Here is a 22,697-nt window from a genome sequence, read left to right on the forward strand (position 1 = left end):
ATAAAAAATATATAAGGCCAAATAAAATGTAAACAAATTTGAAAATAATAAATTTGAAAATAAATAATAAGGGAAAAAGAGATTTTAAATCAACAATATACAAATCAATAAATAAATTATACACAAATCAACAAAATAAGAACGCAAGAGAGAGAGAAATTTGAGGAAATACTCTTAAGAGTTATTATTACTCCCCACTTCAGTCCCTTACAATGAAGGGAGAGACCTCTATTTATAGTTGAGCCTCCCCAAATCTAACGGTACAGATCAATTATATCAACGGCTAAGATTAAAGGGTATCTACAAATTAAATCTCTAAGATTACAAAATCATATCTTCTAAGATTGCATATATCATATTTAAGATTGCATATATCATATCTAAGATTGCATATCCTTGAAGATTATATTTCCATATGTGAGCCCGGGCTAAAATTTGGTATTACAAATATGATACCATAAGCAAAAGTTTTTGAATAGATTTTCTTTTAATAGAGATAATTTTAAATTTTTAAAATTAAAAATAATACAATTTATTAATTGTTTTTTAATTAGGAGTGTAGTCGTTTAAAAATATATATATTTTTGCTGATTGGTCATCAGTCTTGGGCCCAACTAAGCTACTTTGGTTCCAAACAACTGTGGCTATTTCGCAATTAATGAGAAATTTGATGCTATTTTATCGTCAGTAAGAGTGATGTTCAGGTCCTTTCCTGTCTGAGGAATTCAAATCCTCCTCTGTCTGGTTCTCTTTGTTTATAATTTTCTTCTTCTTCTTTTTTAATTATTGCTTGAATTTCTTGTTGTTCTTGGGTTGGTTCTTCAATGGAGGTGTCTCAAAAAATCAATGGGAAAAAGAGGTTGCCTTCAATTCCGTCAAATTATGTTACTCTCCTTCAACTACAAGAACGATGGATCAAAGAGAAAGAAGGAAAGCAGAAGGGAAAGGAAGAGAAACAAGAGACCCAGCAGAAACACGAGGAAGAGGAAACAAATTTTGAAGAGCGAGTGAATGACGAGGTTTCTGGAAGAGAGAGCTGTAAGAATAGGCAGATTCCTCGACCTGATCGGGGTAACGGGAAGCATGTAGCGGAAGGGAAGCCCAGGGACGAGAAAACCGCCGCGGCCAAGGATTTCGACAATGAGAAGAAAGGCAAAGAATTGAAGAAAAGGTGGAAGTCGAAGAACAAGAAAAGGAACGAGATGAAGGAAAAAGCTAGGGCAGCTAACGAGGGGGAGGAACTGACGGGAGGTACTAGTAAGGCGCCGCTGCCTACCGGTGTGGAGCACAGTAAAGGGGAGGAGAAGCTGATCGGAGATGAACTCCAGGCTCCGGTGCTGACGAGTGTTGAGGAAGAGAATATTGAGGCGAGAAGGGAGTTAGGACTGAGTTCCATTCCAAGAACCCATGACCGTACGGAGGAGATTGGACGGAAATTTCAAGCAATGTCGATGAACGGTGAGATTAGAAGAGCGGATCATCGTAGATACGGTGGGCAAAATGTTCATCTCAACTATCGTGGTGGCAAATCGGAGCGGAATAGGAGATATAATGGCGTAAAGTTTGATAGGCGTGGAGAGGGGAATCAGAGGAATGAAGGGATGGCTTGGGTTAGGAAAGGGGAAGTTAAAGATCAAAATGTCAGTGCAATTCAAAGCTCGAGTTGCTCTTCTAAGGATTGACATTGATGGGAGTTTTAATCTGGTAATTGCTGATGAAAACTTATTGTATTTTCATTTCTGATGAATGCAAGGTTCTTCCATGCACTACCTATCGTTTTCACGATGAAACTATGAAATTTTAGTATATTTTGCTCGGCATTTTGGTTAGTGGAAGCATTGCCATTAGGTTCATATTTTGAAGTAGATGATTCAGAAACAATGTATTATGAATGGATTTAGCGAAAGATTGTATGAACTATGCAATGTTTTGGTAATGTATGGGATTTTAATCTAGTAATTACTGATGAAAACTTGTTGTATTTTCATTTCTGATGAATGCAAGATTCTTCCGTGCACTAGCTATCTTTTTCATGATGAAACTGTGAAATTTTAGTATATTTTGCTAGGCATTTTGGTTAGTGGAAGCATTCCCATTAAGTTCATACTTTGAAGTAGATGATTCAGAAACAATGTATTATGAATAGATTTAGTGAAAGATTGTATGAACTATGCAATGTTTTGGTAATGTGCTGCTTTCAGCTGATATAGAATCCAAAGCTCAAGTTGCTGATGAAAATTTCATTCTGGATTTTTCATTTCTGATGAAATGCAAGGTTCTTTCACGCATTAGATACCCTAGTACAATTTATTGAGTATTTTGGGTAGTGGAAGCATTTGGCCGACGTTTTGCCTTTTCTTTATGTATACACACATACATATACATATAAATAAAATCACACCTTACGTTTGTATTCGGACATAGGTTGCTGATGCTGGGATTTGATACGACACTTTCGTTTCATTTCAAAAACAACATCGTTATCTTCAAATACACAAGGCTTGTCTTCATCAATTCTGCCCATGTTCTTTGGCAACCCTCTTGATCTCATCTTCAACCTCAGTTGCTTTGGCGAAAACATGTCCATTTCATTTCCATAACTGGAGCTCCTAACAGATGCGGCCATAATAAGCTCTGTTATATCATCATCTTTGTTGACATTACGCATTGGGGATGAGCTTTCGCAAAAGCTCCTCGGCAACTCATAGTATTCCACCGGGAAATGACTGGGGCAATGTCCGTGGCCGATTCTTGAAGCACAACTTGTCAAACTTCTAACATAAAAATCCCTGGCTTTCCCCAAAGCTTTGAAAGGAACTTTGAGGTACCGGATGAACTTGTTACGAGTTCCGGGTTTTCGGTTATGCCCCTTGCTCTTCATTATAATTGTGAAGATGGAAATGCTGGGGATTCGGTGATTGTATGATGGGAAATGGAGCGCATGATGAAAATGGGAGATTGATGAAAACAATGAATATGTTGAAGAAGATTTAGGGTTTTATTGAGGGAAGGAGTTGAGGTTGGTTGAAAATAGAACTATGAATAGGAAGAGATTGGGGTTGGATTTGGATTTGGATTTGGATTTGGATTTGGAGTTGTTTTTCTAAAGCAAGCAGAGGTTTTGGGCAAACAAAATATGTGGAAGCAGCCTCACGATTATTGGAACTGTAATTTTTATTTTATTTTACGTAATTTATAGTAAATTATTTTTTTAGTATATCAAATTATCGACATGTACCATTAATAAAGAAAATCAATTGACAATGAATAGAAATATAAAAATCAAATCAAACAAATTTTTAAAACTAAAAAAAGAAAATTTAATTTCTTATATAAAGCATTTTTTTTATAGATTTATATTTAAACAACTTAGTATACTATGATTCATAAATAAGAAAGATAATACTCTAACAGTCGATTGAGTCTTAATTCGATTGGCATGGAAATTAATTAGCAATGCAAATGAACGTGAATTAGCGATGGATTATAAATAGTTCTAAACATTATGTTAAAGAATATTATCGGATAACAACCTGAACTTCATTGAATTGTTTTCATATTTATAATATAATATTTTCTTTTTCAAAGTTCAATCGAAAAAGAATAAAAAGCTAAAACAGGATATGGTGGTGATCGTGAATAAACAGATGTAAGCACGTGTGCGCACAGTCACCAAGGGCCACTACACGTAATTTTATGGTCGAATTCGTATGTTAGTCCCCATATTATGTCTAAATACACATTAAGTTGATCAATTTTAGTTATCCTACTTTTGAATTTTGAAATTTCAACTCTAACCCAAAAGATGAGATAAAATTCAGTACGTCATCTTGTAACATGCACGCTTGTTGTAGATTTAATCATTCTTTTCTAATTTGAAAATTTTAATTCTATATCTTTTCTTTTTGAAAATTTACTACTGATTAAATTTATTAATTAAATTAACATAAATTTTTTATGAGCATTATATAAAAATAACAAGTTGAAAATGCATTACAAATGTGATAATATATGTTTGTCACATAAGATTTAACTTAAAGAATTTAGTGTGTACCATTTGAGTTGAGATTGAAATTTCGGTAAGAATTATATATTTTTTGTCACTAACCTAGGTAATTAGGTCCATTTTAGTACTTGATATTTTGTCATGTTAACACCTAAAAGTTGAAAAAATATATAGTATCTAAAAAAAAAAGATAACTATTTAGTAAATTGGTGGTGGAATTTTTTAACTTCAAGATTGAGATTTTATTAGAGTTAAAAATTTTACCACTAGTGTATCAAATAATTATCTAAAATATATATTTCAAGTGATAATATAACACAAACTCAAAATGCCAAATCATTACACCTTGATAGAATTTAATTTTAAATATAAAAATAGACATAAATGTCAAATCAAGAGACATAATTGCTAAGTTAATCACCTAATTGAGTCATAATTCATTGCTGCAATGCTTTCCAGACGCATTATTTCATCTGCTAAAACAAATTCAAAATTCAAAAATATAAGATATAAGATATAAAATTGAAAAATACGAAATCCGTGAGTCACTAATAGGCAATAGCACCATTATCCCAAATTTATTTATTTATTTATTTTTGCGCAGTATTAGAGAAGAGGAACTGTGCCATTGTACAAGTTAGATTGTTAAATTCTCCAATAATCTCTTCTTTTCTTTTTATAAACAAATTCCATGTCCTTGTTTTGCTTTTGATTGTTCTTTACCATTTTCTCCTTTTTAGCTGATATGGGTCTGGGATTGTGACGATTTCAGCTCCTTTTTTTGTTTAAGATTCTTGATTTCAGTAGTGATAAAGAGCTTTATTATTAGAAGATTGCATTTTTTGTACTATTATTTCTTTAATGATGGTGATGGCTTTAGTGGTGAAGGAGGAGGTTTCGTTTTTGACCAGACAAAGGGATCAAATAAAGCAAACGACAATGAAAAGTAAAAGAATGGGGAAGAAAAAATGTCCCCTTTGATTGGCATTGTGGCTTCTTGTTTTACTGGGTGTGGTTTTTGTCTGCTTCAAGGCTAGTTCTCTTGTAAATTAGCTCTCTCTCTCTCTCTCTCTCTCTCTCTCTCTCTCTCTCTCTCTCCTCTCTCTCTCTCTCTCTTGGAAAGAAAAAGAAAAAGGGTCCTTGTTAGATTCTTTAGCATCTCCAAAAGGGTGTTTAAAGAAAGCCAATGTATCAACCTTCTAGTCGAAAAGAAGCTGACATGAGGCTTGATAGCCAAGTTCTAGATCTAGAAACGGCTGTAAAAGATGGGATTTTGGGAGGAAATTGTGGGGTGATATCCACTGGTTTTGGTTTAAAAAATTTGGATCTGAAGTTAATGGCCGAAGAGCTTGAGTCCATTGATGTGCCTACGGTTTTCATATGTCCAATTTCTTTGGAGCCAATGCGAGACCCTGTGACCCTTTGCACTGGTCAAACCTACGAGAGATCCAACATTGTTAAATGGTTCTCATTAGGCCATTACACATGTCCCACCACAATGCAAGAGCTTTGGGATGATTCGGTGACTCCAAATAAAACCCTTCAGCAGCTAATTTATAGTTGGTTTTCACAGAAGTATTTGGCTATGAAGAAGAGGTCAGAGGATGTGCAAGGAAGGGTCAAAGAGGTTTTGGAGAATTTGAAGAAAGTTAAGGGTCAAGCTAGAGTTCAAGCACTTAAAGAGCTTAGGCAAGTGGTTCAAGCTCATGGGACAGCTTTGAAGACTGTAGTGGAAAATGGAGGCATTGCTTTCATTTTATCTTTGCTTGGTCCTTTTACAACTCATGCTGTTGGCTCAGAGGTGATTGGTATTCTTGTGAACTTGAATCTTGATTTAAATTCCAAGTCTGATTTGTTGCAACCTGCTAAAATATCTTTGATAGTTGATATTTTAAATGAAGGGTCGACTGAGACCAAGATTAACTGTACTAGGTTGATTGGAATGTTGATGGAAGGGAATGATTTTGCATCCCAAAATGTTGCAAGTTTGAGTCTTTTAGTTGGTTTGTTGAGGTTAGTGAAAGATAAAAAGCACCAAACTGGGGTTTTATCTGGACTCGTTTTACTCAAAACAGTTTGTTCTAATGAATCAGTTAGGAACTCTTTTGTCAATGTTGGGGCAGTGCCTCAATTGGTTGAATTGATGCCTGGTTTGAACACTGAATGTTTGGAATTAGTCCTTTGTATATTGGAACTTTTGTCAAGTATTCCAGAAGGAAGATTGGCTTTAAAAGATTGTCCAAATACCATACCAAATGTGGTGAAATTATTGATGAAAGCTTCTGAAAACTGTACTCAGCTTGCATTGTCAATACTTTGGTCCATATGCAAGTTCGCACCAGAGGAATGCGCTTCACTTGCTGTTGATGCTGGTCTAGCTGCAAAGCTCCTTCTAGTTATACAGAGTGGTTATGATCCCGTGTTGAAGCAACGGTCGGCTGAGTTATTGAAACTGTGTAGCCTAAATTACACTGATAACATCTTTATTTCCAAGTGTAAGCTTACACGAACTATTGAATGAACTTTCTGGTTTGGTTCCCTTGTCCAATATAACAAATGGGGTTGATGAGCAACCAGCTTTGGAGAACTTGGATTTGGGTCATTCAGGGTTTCTGAGGTACCCTTTACTCTCTTGTCCATACTAAACTCTTTTTTTTTTTTCATATCAAGTAGTAGCATAATGTGAATTTGAGCTAAACTGAAAGTTGTGTAGTTATCAATCTGCTGTTTATAAGCTCAACTTTCTGTCTATAATTTCCAATAATTCCCTGCAAGGTTGTGATTCAATCTGTTTGTGCCATTGGTTGCTTTGTTGCTCAATCCACAGGAGAGAACTCCAACCGCAAACTCTTATAATGAGCTTAGTGGGGGAGTTGATAAGCTATGTTACTCTGACTTTATTTTTCTTGAAAAACCCATATCTGACACTCATGTCTGATACATATTTTGCGCATAGCAAATGTCTTGACACTTTTGTTTTCACGATTCACCGTGATTCACAAGCGATGCACACTCGCCCCTTTGCCATAGAAAAGGAAGGTTTGATCATTTGAGTAGGCTTAATATCTCACTTGACAACTCGAGCTTCATTATCCATTTACTCGATTGACCATTTGAGAAAGTACCACAGATGCCCGGTTCGACCATTTGAGCAAGCTTAATTTCACATACTTGAATTATCATTAGTCATTGTTGATTGAAATCAAAACCCAATATTTAGATTGCTTAAGGCCACACGAAGCAGACAATACCTATCTTTCTTCTCAAAGGACAAAACCATGAGAATAATTCACCTCAGAAGCAATTATAGAATAAACAATACGATAATTCTTGCATCATCATCATTATCTTCTCCATCTGCATGAGTGCAACTGAAAGAAGGTTTTTACTCCTTTTCTTACTATGAAAGGGGAAACATGAGCACCTTGGGTTTTGAGTTCAAATCGCACTCGTCAATTTAAAATTGTTTTTATGTTAATGTTGGATAGTTATAAGTTTCTGCTTGATTGAGCTAGGTTCAATATTGTTACCTTCAGTTAATCTAAAGAATTTACAGTTCACTGTATATTGAAATTATAAGCTTGTAATTCCTGAACATAATTTGGTTCATGCAACTATTTAAATTTCAACATGTTCAAGATTCAAAATTCAGCATCCACAATCATTTTCTACCTCTCAGGAAATAACGTTAAGAAAGTGTAAGATGCAACATCCAGCATCTGCAACCACTTTCTTTTTCCGATATAACCTAGTTTAATCTATAACATTTAGGAACAAACTATGGCTGACAAGTACAAAAGTACGAAAATTAAGAGATTAACATAATAATATAAGCTTTCATAACTAATTGGTTCCATGTTGGTCGACAGATGAAACTCGTGCTTCTGTTCCTTCTTCTGCAACAGCCTAGGGGCTTCCCAATAGTTGAAATGGCTATGTAGCAGGCAAAGAGGAAGATTCGACAAGGTTTGAACCAAGGAGATCATTGCAATGGCTAACGCCTTCATGAGTCTTGTTATTCTCTGGACTGCTTCCAGCACTGCTATTCGAAAGGGAAGCAAAGGTTGTCTTTTGTAAGACCCCAGTTGGAGATGATCCGACCAGAGGACTATTTTCCGAGTCCTCAGTCATTAGGTTCAGTATTGATAAGTTCTTTAAGTCCACCATGGTGCTGCCGTTACTGTGCAGAGCCTCACCAAGAGGGCCACCAATAGAAGTCCCCCAAGAGACTGGAATCCAGTTTGCTTGCTTCTGGTTTGATTCATTAACTACATTACCCACTCCCAATCCAATGTTTATTGGGTCGAACTCACGAGATAATCGGAGAGGTGATGAAGTTAAATTTTCGTTGTTGGGAGAGGAAGTTGTGGACGTGAAATCTGAGGCAGCCATGGGGATTGATATGGAAAGTTGAGTCCTGTATGATTGAACATCAAGTTCGGGCCAGGAAATGGCAGAGCAATGAGACTGACTTTTAGGCCGATCATCAATGAACCGACGAAAGGATTGCTGGGAATCAGTTTCTTGACTAGTAAGATCTTGAGATGAACCAAAATTTCTGCTGTTAATCATGGAAGAGCTTTTATGGGAAGGATTGAGCTCGCCAGAGGAAACAACTCCAAACCCATTTCTCAAGTTCTCTTCGTATGAGATTGGTTGCTTTGGAATCAAGAAAGGGTTTTCTTTAGATTTTAAGTCACCATTGGGGGATATCATGGAGAGTCCTGCTGCAGTATAAGGCATTTTTTCACCTACAGTGTCTTTATTCAGAATCGACCTGCAAGAACAGAATTCATTAATATGAAAGTAATATTATGTAATAACTAACTTCTACCTTGGATATAGTATATCTCCAACACGAATATATGTAGAGGATAGTTCTATCACCTGTTCAGTGAAGCTGCAGCAGAAAGATTAGATGTGCCACCAAGCTGCAAATTCTCGTACTTCTGCCGAGCACTGGTGAGGCTGTTGGGCTCACCACTACCACCAACTGGCCCTACCGCTGATGCTGAAGAGGATGAGACATTAGGCATCAGCTTGGAAGTAGTGGCGGCAGTGGCTGTGACGGAATGGCCAGGTTGGCCTTCCACAGGCTTTCTTGAACGATGGCGACCTCTGTTCATGTGCCGCTCGCAGTACTTCTGGCCAGCAACAGCATCTCTCGAGCACCGCCATTTCTTTCCATCAGTTCTGCGACACCTTCCTGGCTCTGGATCAGTGTTGTTTGAGAACCCAAGTTGAAAAGCTCCCCATCCCATCGCTGGAACATCATAAACAATAACATGAAACACCCATAACTGAAAAACAGACAACAAATTCCAAATTGTAACTTGAAAAACGAAAACTTAAACTGGTAGATGTTGGCCTAATCATGCATGCCAATGTCTTTTTCTGTCAGCTAATCCATTTTTGATACAAGTTTTTAACTTTTCAGCTTTATCATTGCATTGTTTTCACTTAGCTCAACAGTTCTTTTCTTGGTACCCAAACAAGTGAGGAACTTACATGTATTGGGTCTGAAGAGTTCACCAGAAAAGCTTGAGAAATCTGTAGAATCAAGGGATTTTCTTATAGGGAGGAGAAGATTAGAAGGTACAGGCACATTTGCAAGTATGTACTTGAAGATCAAAGCCTGGTGTTCAAGCTCCATCCATTGACATGGAGTGTATGGACCTTTACACAATCCATGCATGTTTGCACCATTAAATCCTCCGTTGTTGTACCCTGAAAATATAATACCAAGAAAAACTTAAGTGTTTCTCATTTACTCTAAATGTAAAAAAGGGGGAAAAGGGGGCACACAAAAGTTGTGGCAGGATAACCCAGAAACCATAACTTGTCTACTAAACTTAGGGAGGATACAACAAGAAAACATAACAAAAAAAGGATGTTGGGGAAAATGGTAAACAAGACAAAAAAAAAAGGATAATCTTTTAAGGGGAAGAAAAATAGAAAACTTCACTTTTATTGATATGACTTTAAAGGAAAAACCATTAGATTCTCCATGAAAAGACCCAAAACCAGGGAACCAAAAACCAAAAAAAAAAAAAAAACATATCTAATATTTTATACAAATTCACAAATAATGTTGGAACATCTGCATTGCTTAAAACCTTCAATATGTAAGTACCTGTGAGGTAAATGTGAGGAAATGTGACATTTTTGGAGCTTCTATCCACTGAAAGAGCATCTGGTTTTGGGGCTGAGAAGCTCAGCATTTGTTGCTCTTCTTGTTCATCAAAGAAGATAGAGGCATTGGATCTCAATAAAGTATTTCTGTGGTGGAACATCAATGGCTTAGAATAGCATGAAAAATCATCATGAATTTTGGCCAGTTTTGAACTCCTCAACTCATCTTCATTGTTGCAAGATCTCTCATGCTTGAACAAACCCCCAGATCCGTACGACTTTTGGTTTGTCTCTTGATGATCTGAACCAAGAGAGGAAAAACCAGTTGCAGTCTCTGAACCTATAAACCCCTCCAAACCCACCACCCCAAAATCCATATGGCAAAAAAAAAATCAAACTACCAAAACTCTGCACTCAAGAAAATGAAGCATTGGGTTATTCTCATTCATACAAAGCACAGCAGCTTGAAAGTAGTTCATATTAAAACAAGTTCTCTTTCAAAGATTTTATATATTTTAAGAGAAAAAAAAGAAAATATTAAATAATTGGAGATAAAGAGATAGAGAGAGAAAGAGAGGCAATGAGAAGACTGACTGCACAAAGCTAGCAGTAAATACTACCACATGTGTATATATATATATATTTCGGGACATAACTAACAAAAATATTAGTCCCTAAGATGCCTATATAGATGAGTTATTATTAGCTTCCTAATTTTTTAAATCAAAATCTACTTGAAAAGTTAAAAAGAAATTTGATTTTGGTTCATCTGTCATTTCCAAAAGTTTTGAGACTTCCCCATTTCTAACTTCACCTTTTCTTTAATTCTGAGTCTTTGAACTGTGAAAAAAATGGTGGGGTGCATGAAGTCATAATTTAGAGATAAACTGACACGTGGCAATCGCCATAACTAAATTTTGTGACAGTCGCCATAACTAAATTCTTTCCCTCCTGTTCATACTGTATATTTACTACAATCTCTTTCATGGAAAATTAAAGCATGTTTAAAGAAAATGTCATGACCAGTAAGTTAGGATCAAATATTTTTGAATTCCCGAGAATAAGCTTTTATTTAAAATTTGCGAATTTATTGCAAAACAAATACTTGGCTTTCTAAATTCATCGAAAAATAATCGCAATCCAGTAAGTTAAGACACGATCTTCCTCAAGAATTATGAATGCCAAATATCTCGAAAATTTATGAAATATCATGATTTTAATACCTTGACAAAACCAAAATATACATTTTTTAAAAAGGATATGCTAAAAATGGTTAATGCATAACATGAAATCAATATTCTAATTTAAATTATACCTATATATGTATCGTAAAGTGTTAATATATATATACATGTATACAAAAATTATGAAAGGAAAATAATAATAAAATATGTACATATACTTATAAAATATAAATAAAAATAAGTATAATATATTAATAAAGTATGAGTGTATATATGTATATAAAAAATATGAAAATAAAATAATAATGTATATATATATGTAAAATGCGCATGTATTTATAGAAAGTATATGTATATATATATTATATAAAAAATGCGTGTAAGTGTATAAAAATAATAATGATGATAAAAATAATGAATAATATAATAATAAGGATACAATAATAATATTAACAAGATTTAAAAAAACTAAAATGACAAATGAAGGATTAAAACGAAAATAAAAAGGAGTTTAAGGGCCGAATTTAAAGTTAGAAAACACGCAAAGGGACCAAATCAAAACGCGCATAATAAGAGGAGGATCCAAATAGAAATTAACCCATTCTCTCAAAACGCTGCGCAGCAGCATGAGCCAAATTGAAATAAAAATAAAATATGCGACCCAATTTAAAAAAGAGCAAAACAGGTTTAATCGAAGCGCGCTGCAAAAAGGAGGGACCAATTGCACAAATTTCCCTTTAACCAGAACGCGTGGATCCTCCCCTCCGGGTCGGGTCACCGCGCGGGTCAAGGCCTGGGCAAAACGGCGCCGTTTTGATCTGCTATTTAAAGCAATTTTTTTCTCTAAAACCTCATTTTTGCAATAGAAAAGGAAAACAAAACAAAAGAAACCCTCTGCTAGGGTTTCGTCCAGTCGCCAATGCCGCCGCCGTTCCCGGCAAATCGGCCGATTAAAATCCCAGCCCGACTAGCTCCGATTCAAGCGGAGTAGGCTTGGGTTTCGACGACGAGGTAAGATCCCCTTTTCTCTACTACTATTTTCGTTAAGAAAAAGAAAATAAATATAAAAAAGGAATCCAATTCACCTTCTAAAAAAAATTCTTTGTATTCAATGTTTCTTTCAATTTTTTTGGTGTATTTTTCTGTTGTTTTTTACACTAAATCCCCCCTTTTTTACACTATCATCATTCGGTTTTATAGCCAAACCTTAGAGAAATAATAGTAAAACAAAATAAATCCCTTGATTCTTGCTATATTTTTTGTTATCTATGTTTTGTGATCTGTTGCAGATTCGTAGCAGACGTGTACGGCGTGTGCGACGTTTGCGGAGGTGCGCGAGGGAGAGCCAACGTGCAGAACGTTGCATCGTTGGGGCGAGGCGGCTGCGGCGCTAAGCCAACTGCTACTAGGGTTTCTGAAGGCTTGTTTTGGATTTTGGGCTAGGGTCTGTAAATCGATTATTGGGCCTGTATTGGGCCACTTATTTGTTGAGTCTGACATGTTTTCGTTTAGTTTGGACCCAGGCCGATTGGGCCTTATTACAGTTGCCTCTCTTTGCTCATTGTCGTGTAACGGGAATAGAGCAAAGACTACAAGGCCCAATTATGCCTGGTCTCACTGAGCCTTAGACTTCTTCGGTGCTTTTCTTCTTTAAAAAGTTTCATTCCTTCCTACTGCATCTTCAGAGGTATTGGAACTGGTGCTTCAATCTACTCCACTGCAATGCCAAGGAGATAGGATTCATACTTTGTAGCTTCTCAAAAGAACAAAATTTGCCATCTTTGATCTACTCCACTGCAACTTTAGGGAGATAAGTCTTATAGCTTCAACTTGTTCTGCTACAATTTAAAGATAAATCTTGACGTAATCTGCTCTACTACAACTTCAGAGAGATGAGATCTGTGATTTTAATCCACTTCATTGCAACTTTAAGGAGATAGGAATATTGGCTTCAATGTACTCCACTGTAACCTCAGGGAGGTAAAATCTGCCATCTTCGATCTACTCCACTACTGCCTAGGGAGATAAGATCTGTAATCTTCCATCTATTCCACTGTTCCCTAGGGAGATAGAATTACTGGCTTCAATGTACTCCACTGCAACCCCAGGGAGGTAAAATCCACCATCTTTGATCTGCTCCACTACTGCTTAGGGAGATAAAACCTGTAATCTTTAATCTATTCGACTGCAATGCCAGGGAGATAGAATTACTGGTTTCAATGTACTCCACTGCAACCTCCGGGAGGTAAAATCCACCATCTTTGATATGCTCCACTACTGCTTAGGGAGACAAGATCTAAAATCTTCAATCTATACCACTGCTGCCCAGGGAAGTAGAATTACTGGCTTCAATGTACTCCACTGTAACCACAGGGAGGTAAAATTCACCATCTTTAATCTTCTCCACTACTGCTTGGGGAGACAATATCTGAAATATTCAATCTATTCCATTGCTGCCCAGGGAAGTAGAATTACTGGCTTCAATGTACTCCACTGTAACCACAGGGAGGTAAAATTCACCATCTTTGATCTGCTCCACTACTGCTTGGGGAGATAAGATCTGTAATCTTCAATCTATTCCACTGTTGCCCAGGGAGATAGAATTACTAGCTTCAATGTACTCCACTGTAACCTCAGGGAGGTAAAATCCACCATCTTTGATCTGCTCTACTACTGCTTAGGGAGATAAGATCTGTAATCTTCAATCTATTCCACTGCTGCCCAGGGAGATAGAATTACAGGCTTCAATGTACTCCACTGTAACCTCAGAGAGGTAAAATCCACCATCTTCGATCTACTCCACTACTGCCTAAGGAGACAAGATCTGTAATCTTCAATCTATTCCACTGTTGCCCAGGGAGATAGAATTACTGGCTTCAATGTACTCCACTGTAACCTCAGGGAGGTAAAATCTGCCATCAACCTGCTCCACTACAACCGAGGGAGGCAAGGCTGGTATCTTCGATCTGCTTCGCTGTCAATGCAAGAAGGCAAGATTTGCTATTTTCACTGATCTGTTATCTGGAGAACATGACCTGTGTAATGAACCTAATTATGCCTAATGATTAGGATGGCATGATCAAAATGAATCAAATGCTCCTAACTAGACATGTATGAATGACATTTGAATGAATACAGAATGTCATGAAAATGATATTTTAACGCTTGGGTTATTATTACTCCAAGTTTATTAAGATTTCATCACTAATGTGTTATAACACCTTCTTGCTCAGCTAGCGTCTCCAAAGAAACACTTAGTCAGATTGCCCCACTGTAAACTTCAAAGTTTAATCCATTGGGATGCAAAAATTTGTACCATCTTTCTCCCGTTGTAAACCAAGATGTAAAAGATTTGGCCTTTTTCTCAATCCTCTACTATCACAATTCAAGGATACAGGATGTGAAACTCTTTGGTCTCTTACACCATTCCCAGGGTGTTGTACCAAATGCTCAAGCACAAATGAAGAAATCTTCTCCAAGAGCAACTTCTTCTTGTTATTCGGTGGTCATTTGCTTGCTTGTTTATTGAAGCTTTGTCACAAACATGACATCTTGCCGTATTGTTCAATCGATGTTTTAGACAGTAAAAACTCAAAGGGATAGTCTAAATTTAGACTTTCCCTTATCAGATTTCCAACCTGGTGTGTTCCAAACAATAGTCCTGTTTTAGGTTCCTGTATTATTTAGAAACTTCTAGAGTAATATGCAAAACTTCCCTTGTGAAAGTTTTATTAGTCCATTAATTATTGTTCTAATGCAACATGCTTGCAAGAGATCATAACAATGGGTAGGAATAGAATTGATTTAGAGCATGGCTCTGAGATGAATAGATTATCCAAGATAATAAAGATGGATAACAAAGAAAATGATTTAGGAATGCATATCTTGGCAATGAATGAAGTGTTCCAAGAATAACAAAAATGGTATAAGGATTAGGTGCCCCAGATATCGCAGCTTGAACTTCTCTGTATAGACTTTCTGAAGACCATTCTGAGTTTAACATGTGTTTAGGAGATCTACAATACTTTGTCGATGCCCCAAGATGTCGCTTACCCTTTCCTATTGATTCAGGTATAGCATGACCACTGCATGCCCCACTCTGATCAGTATTTGAGCTGCTCTGATAATCTCATGCCCCATTCTGATCAATATTTGAGCCTCCCTTTTCGGGTTTTCAACTCAAATCCCCTTTGGTCTAAGGCGCCCTTTGCGGGTTTTCACCTTAGCCTCTCCATTTTTACTTTTTCATTTTTCATTTTCATCTGTTCATTTTTCACATCACTTTTTTTTTGGACTCAAACTTCCCTTTGCGGGTTTTTACCTTGGTCCTCTCCTTTTTAAGCGGAGTACTCTTGACTGAATCTGAGTTTACAGGACTTTGCAGGTTTATCATCCATCTCGCTCAAAATCAAAGCTCCTTTGGAAAAAAAAACCCTTCTTTATAATCATAAGGTTCATCCCAATTTGGCATCCGCTTCCCTCCAAGATATTTTTTTGTAGAGGGGGGATCTTCAACATTTGGTCACCCTCGTGGAATTCTCTAGGATGAACCTTTTGTTATAGGCTCGCATCATTCATTTCTGGCACATCTGACCGTGATGAATAGCTTTTAGCCTTCTTCCTTCTATCAAGTTCAATTGATCACATTGCGATTTGATCCGTTCTGCTTCATCAAACTTGCTCAGCCAATACCCGGAGAGAAAGAATTTCAACTTCAATAGAAAAAACTGTGATGAACTAAATAGAGAGGCACTACTCCGGTAGAGTTTTCAGTGCATCATTCATGATATTAATCTTGAACATACTGCAAATTTTTGATATCGTGCTGTTGTTCAGATTGCAATAACAATGCTTTAAACCTGGCACATCCTGGTATGACCATGCGAAAGCATCTTTGAATGCTTGAAGTAACTCAACAATGTCTTGTTTTGTTTTTTCGGTTATGCATGTTACCTCAAGGTCACAGTCTCTATTGTCTCCTCGTGAGGTAAAATTTCATTCCTGCTCTACCATCCTTAACAAGTCAGGAGATAAGCTACAATTTATGACATCTTCAAAGTCATGAGATCCCTGTAAACACATGTCTCACTCAAGAGGCAATTTTGAGTCTGTAGCAGCATTACTCATGTCATTGATATTTGGGGACCCATAGTGGGTACCAAAGAATATAAAAAAGAATGTATGAATTTATATGAATGAACGAATAAATAATTTGGCAGGAGAAAAAAAAATAAAAGAATGAAAGAATCGTAAAGAATGAAAGAACATTTGCTCAAAGATGATTGCAATAATGTATTTCATTAAAATAATAATGGTCAGACGTGAGCCTATTTCACAAAGAAGTTCTCATTGCTTCTAGGCTAAAAGCAACAAGTGTGTTCTGAACATTACTCTAACAAACTCTAAATACTACAGGGTTTCTTTTGCGGTCTAATTTTTTAGAACACTCCCAAGTTTACAAGGGCAAATATCTGACAAGGTCCCTTCTTCAGTTGTTTCTTCGTATATGTCACTGATGTGAACACCCCCAACACCTTTTCATATATTGCATCCACCCTATTGTCAATCATGATTGGGAAGCGGATTTTTTGCACTTGATGAGTCATCAAGCTTGACAACACCCATGTTGATGAGTTTTTCAACTAACTTTTTGAAGGTAATGCAATTCTCGATTGAGTGCCCTGTAATTCCCGCATGGTAGTCACATTGTGCGTTCGCATCATACCACTTGAGATACGGAGGTTGTGGGGGTTTATGTAGGAAGGAGAAACAACGTGTGCATCGAATAAGCTTTGGTACAACTCCTTATACGACATTAGAATTGGCGTGAACTAGAGCTTCTCAGTACCTGGTTTCACTCCAGATTCCTGTCTCAATGAACTTTGTTGACTAGCAACCCCCTTTCCTGGATGACTCACAGTACCTGATTTAGAGTAACCCGTGTTGTTCACCTCATTTTCTCTTCTCCTTGGGACTAACCTCTTGTTACTCTCCTCTGCATCAATTTTCCTGCTCCTTATAGCGCTCTCAATCATTTCACCATTCATGACTATGTCAGGAAAGCTTTTTGTGACACTTCCTAACATATGTGTGATGAAAGGTGCTTTCAGGGTGTTAATGAATAGCATGGTCATTTCCTTTTCCAGGAGTGGTGGCTGAACTTGGACTGCGACCTCCCTCTATCTCTGTGCATACTGCCTAAAGCTTTCGCTCGGCTTCTTCTCCATATTCTGAAGGGTGATTCTATCAAGAGCCATGTCTGTCACATGACTATATTATTTCATGAATGCTTGCGCCAAGTCCCTCCATGAACCAATCGTGGCACGACTCAATTGATTGTACCATTTGGATGCTGCCCCTGCAAGGCTGTCTTGGAAACAATGTATCAAGAGTTGGTCGTTGTTAACATATCCCACCATTCGCCTGCAGAACATAGTGATGTGAGCTTCTGGGCAGCTTGTCCCATTGTACTTTTCAAATTCAGGCATCTTAAACTTATGAGGGAGTACTAAATCTGGCACTAAACTCAGCTCTTTTGCGTTAATGCCTCGATAACTCTCAGTGACCTCCATCGCCTTGAACTTCTCCTCAAGCCACCTACACCTTTCCTCTAACTGTTTTGGTAAATCCTTCTTCATTCTTTCCTTCTCAACCACTTCATCAAAGTCAGGAATGGCAGAGTTAACAGGATTATTTTCAGGATTAGAACCCGGCCCAGCTTGGAAGTTCGAAATACCAGCCTGAAACTGTTGAGGCATGATAGTGACAGTAGATTTGCGCGGGTATTCAGCTTGAGCTCGCATATGTGGAGGGGTGAAACCTGGAGGATAGAGAGGTTTATCATCATTTCCCTCATCGGCATTTGCCATGGGGCCCTTTCCTTTATCACTTCCCTTAGTTATCAGTTGGGTTAACTTTGCCACTATATCTTCTTGGGATTCTCACATCTTCTCAGACATCTCTTGTTTCATCTTCTCTAACCGCTCCTACACCTGTAGTTGAAGTCGGTCTTGCATCTCCTTCTGACACTGTTCGAGTTTTTCCAATCTCTGATCCATGTCCTTAATCTTTGCTCGAGTACCGTAATAGTGTTTGGTTGGTTGGTTGGTTTCCAGGTTAACTGAGCAATGATTTTAGTTAATTAGGATCTTCTAATAATCTTTGATGCATATGATGTAATGTAATGCAAATGCATAAAATGAATGCGAAAAGAGACGTTGATTTATGTTTAATTTTTTACTAGAAAACTTTACTAGAAAACAAATCTCTTTACATAAAGCAGACATATATATACGGCTTTACCCTCATACTCCAAGTGAAGACATCGGCCCTTCAGATATTAAGATACATCTCATGCATTTGATCTCCGTTTTGTTTGATCTAGGTCGTAAATCCTTCCTCATTCACGTTCATTAGCTTCTTTATGAGATTGTGACCTTTGATGACTTTTGATTAAACTTTGACAATATGGATCCCCAGGTCATGCATCAAAGTCGTATACTCCTCTTGTTAGGCTTTTCGTGCCATGTTTTTTCGGACCACCGTATTATCTTCTACCTTATCAAGAAACCCGTATTCCATAACAAGCTTTCTAATCTAGTAATCGAACTCAAATTAACATCTCTTTTCTAAGATGCAAATGCAATGCAATCATGATGTTATGCAATCAAAATAAAATAAACCCAAGTCAGTATCACACCAAAAAGATATAATCCAATACAAACATGAAATAGCAAGAACATTTATTCAGGAATCCACTAGGGTTTGGTATAGCTCTACCTAGGGCAAGTTCCTAAAGCTCACTATATGAGGTTTAGTTTCTAGAGTAAGGGTACCTGAACCAGCAGATTCCTCGATCCTCACCCATTATAGGCTCATGTGGATCGAGTTCAGTTCAAGGGGATACATTTCCCTATGGCTACACGGAGATGAAAATCTCACGAAGACATAGGTACGGATGTATCCCAGAAGCGGTCCATTACCCTGCACGGAGGTGAAAACCTCACGAAGGACTAGTTTCTCACTCCCACTTAAAGGGGTAAAACTGACCATGTAATGCAAAATGCAAATACAAGGTAATCGACTTGGTCCAATCATGCATACATATCATGATAAAAATCAATGAATGCGAAAGGAAATCATGAGTTTAAAAAAAACTTCTGATTTTCGACAAAAAAGACAAAACATAATCAATCAATGGCTCAACTCTCTTAGGTCCCCAGCGGAGTTGCCAAGCTGTCGAAACCACTTTTTTGAAAACAAAAATTTGGTTGTCAACTTTTAAAAAAAATAAAATAGAACCGCCACCGATCATTTATTAAGGTGTGATCGGCTCACCTTAAAATGATTTTGGTCTACGAAATTTGAGAAAATGAGTCCGGGAGTCAGTTACGCACGAGGAAGGATTAGCACCCTCGTAACGCCCAAAATCGGTACTAAATTGATTTTTTTATGCCTTGGTGTCAAAAATTTGAAAAGATTTTAAAAGGAAACTTTTTATTTCATGAATGAATTAAAATAATAAGACATTCTTATTTCAAAGAAATAAAACACCACACCCAGTGAGTTAGGGCACAATGTTTTTAAATCTTCAAAATACCCGAATATTGCCTTTTGCTTTTGAAAATTCTTATTTCGAGAAGAAAATGTCATGACCAGTAAGTTAGGACCCAATATTTTTAAATTCCCGGGAATAAGCTTTTATTTAAAATTTGCGAATTTATTGCAAAACAAATGCTTGGCTTTCTAAATTCATCGAAAAATAATCGCAATCCAGTAAGTTAGGACACGATCTTCCTCAAGAATCATGAATGCCAAATATCTCGAAAATTTATGAAATATCATGATTTTAATACCTTGACAGAACCAAAATATACATTTTTTTAAAAAGGATATGCTAAAAAGGGTTAATGCATAACATGAAATCAATATTCTAATTTAAATTATACCTATATATGTATCGTAAAGCGTTAATATATATACATGTATACAAAAATTATGAAAGGAAAATAATTATAAAATATGTACATATACTTATAAAATATAAATAAAAATAAGTATAATATATTAATAAAGTATGAGTGTATTTATGTATATAAAAAATATGAAAATAAAATAATAATGTATATATATATGTAAAATGCGCATGTATTTATAGAAAGTATATGTATATATATTATATAAAAAAATGCGTGTAAGTGTATAAAAATAATAATGATGATAAAAATAATGAATAATATAATAATAAGGATACAATAATAATATTAACAAGATTTAAAAAAAAACTAAAATGACAAATGAAGGATTAAAACGAAAATAAAAAGGAGTTTAAGGGCCGAATTTAAAGTTAGAAAACACGCAAAGGGACCAAATCAAAACGCGCACAATAAGAGGAGGACCCAAATAGAAATTAACTCATTCTCTCAAAACGCTGCGCAGCAGCATGAGCCAAATTGAAATAAAAATAAAATATACGACCCAATTTAAAAAAGAGCAAAACAGGTTTAATCGAAGCGCGCTGTAAAAAAGAGGGACCAATTGTGCAAATTTCCCTTTAACCAGAACGCGCGGATCCTCCCTTCCGGGTCGGGTCACCGCGCGGGTCAAGGCCTGGGCAAAACGGCGCCGTTTTGATCTGCTATTTAAAGCAGTTTTTTCTCTAAAACCTCATTTTTGCAATAGAAAAGGGAAAAAAACAAAAGAAACCCTCTGCTAGGGTTTCGTCTAGTCGCCATCGCCGCCGTCGTTCCCAGAAAATCGGCCGATTCAAATCCCAGCCCGACTAGCTCCGATTCAAGTGGAGTAGGCTTGGGTTTCGACGACGAGGTAAGACCCCCTTTTCTCTACTACTATTTTCGTTAAGAAAAAGAAAATAAATATAAAGAAGGAATCCGATTCACCTTCTAAAAAAATCCTTTGTATTCAATGTTTCTTTCAATTTTTTTGGTGTATTTTTCTGTTGTTTTTTACACTGAATCCCCCCTTTTTTACACTATCATCATTCGGTTTTATAGCCGAACCTTAGAGAAATAATAATAAAACAAAATAAATCCCTTGATTCTTGCTATATTTTTTGCTATCTACTGTTTGTGATCTGTTGCAGATTCGTAGGAGACGTGTACGGCGTGTGCGACGTTTGCGGAGGTGCGCGAAGGAGAGTCAACGTGCAGAACGTTGCGTCGTTGGGGCGAGGCGGCTGCGGCGCTAAGCCTACTGCTACTAGGGTTTCTGAAGGCTTGTTTTGGATTTTGGGCTAGGGTCTGTAAATCGATTATTGGGCCTGTATTGGGCCACTTATTTGTTGAGTCTGACATGTTTTCGTTTAGTTTGGACCCAGGCCGATTGGGCCTTATTACAATTACTATGAAAATTTTAAGTTTATTAGAATAATTTTTTTAATTATGTTGTTACTAAATGAATATTTTTTTATTTTAAAATGATGCGCTAACAAATTTGACAAAAAAAAGTTTAATAATATTAACAATTTGACTTAAATTTTGAAATATGAAAGTAAAGAAATTTAAATTACTAAAAATAAAAGTATGAAGACTAAATTCTGAATCTATAAATAGTATAAGGATTTATGACGTATTACCCATAACATTCTTGTCCTTTTTTGGGTACAAATTATTGTCATTCAATATTAATCAAAACTAGTGTTGTTTGAACCGGCGGACCCAGAACCGATTAGGGAGTTGATCCAAAAAGTGATTTTGAACTGATTAGATAAGGAACAAATGCGAACCAAATAAAAACTCATTGAACCTGATTTTTCAAATAATTAGGGGGTGTTTGGTAAATAGAGTTTTAAGCCTTTTTAACTGATGTTAACACAAATAGAGGATTGAGTAGTTAAACCCTCTAATTATAGTGTTTGGTGAATGGAGGTTTGCAAGAGCTTGTTGAGCTAAAACCTCCAAAACAAAAAAATGTTGGGATGGATAACTTTTTTCAATAGTTGATTGGGAATGAGATATGTGGAATGATATGTCAAAAGCTTTCAAACTTAATAAGGGTGTCAAGATATCAATAACATTTATTCTCCCATTTTTACTTTCACCTCCAAAGCTCAAAGTAAAAAAAAAAACAAACAAAACCTCCACTATGAATCTACAAAAATCAACATTGTAACAAGAAATTTTCAATCGAGCCCATTCATCCTTGAATATTTATGTATTCTTAATTTATTTTAAATTTACTTGTGTAAAATGATTTCTTATGCAACTTTATGTTAATTGAAATATGCTATTTGACAAATCTATTCAGAGTAAGACATAATTATCACTAATTCACATATTAAGAACCTGATATAATTATCACTAATAACATAGTTTACAATTATATTGATATACTATTAATATTCATCAATTTCCACA

At 36.3% G+C, this 22,697-nt stretch overlaps 4 protein-coding genes across 4 annotated transcripts; 2 read left to right on the plus strand and 2 right to left on the minus strand.

The window, feature by feature from the left end:
* Window positions 1-606: 606 nt before the first annotated feature.
* Window positions 607-3,217, plus strand: LOC107905214 (cilia- and flagella-associated protein 251). Its single transcript, XM_016831805.2, has 2 exons — window positions 607-1,704; window positions 2,425-3,217. The coding sequence occupies exon 1, from the start codon at window positions 825-827 to the stop codon at window positions 1,680-1,682; it is 858 nt and encodes a 285-aa protein (XP_016687294.1). The 5' UTR covers window positions 607-824; the 3' UTR covers window positions 1,683-1,704; window positions 2,425-3,217.
* On the minus strand, window positions 2,396-2,881 carry LOC107902609 (uncharacterized). The gene has a single exon (XM_016828760.1). It carries the CDS (start codon window positions 2,879-2,881, stop codon window positions 2,396-2,398), a length of 486 nt encoding a protein of 161 aa, XP_016684249.1.
* A 1,354-nt stretch (window positions 3,218-4,571) lies between the features above and the next one.
* On the plus strand, window positions 4,572-6,590 carry LOC107905213 (U-box domain-containing protein 30). Its single transcript, XM_016831804.2, has one exon. The coding sequence runs from the start codon at window positions 5,193-5,195 to the stop codon at window positions 6,525-6,527; it is 1,335 nt and encodes a 444-aa protein (XP_016687293.1). The 5' UTR covers window positions 4,572-5,192; the 3' UTR covers window positions 6,528-6,590.
* Window positions 6,591-7,593: 1,003 nt separating this feature from the next.
* Window positions 7,594-10,795, minus strand: LOC107905212 (growth-regulating factor 1). The gene is made up of 4 exons (XM_016831803.2): window positions 10,140-10,795; window positions 9,515-9,733; window positions 8,894-9,269; window positions 7,594-8,783 (listed from the first exon to the last, which is right to left on the minus strand). The coding sequence occupies exons 1-4, from the start codon at window positions 10,513-10,515 to the stop codon at window positions 7,940-7,942; spliced, it is 1,815 nt and encodes a 604-aa protein (XP_016687292.1). The 5' UTR covers window positions 10,516-10,795; the 3' UTR covers window positions 7,594-7,939.
* Window positions 10,796-22,697: the final 11,902 nt, after the last annotated feature.

This window comes from Gossypium hirsutum, chromosome D05 (genome assembly GCF_007990345.1).
Source record: "Gossypium hirsutum isolate 1008001.06 chromosome D05, Gossypium_hirsutum_v2.1, whole genome shotgun sequence".
In the NCBI taxonomy this organism is placed as follows: Eukaryota; Viridiplantae; Streptophyta; class Magnoliopsida; order Malvales; family Malvaceae; genus Gossypium; species Gossypium hirsutum.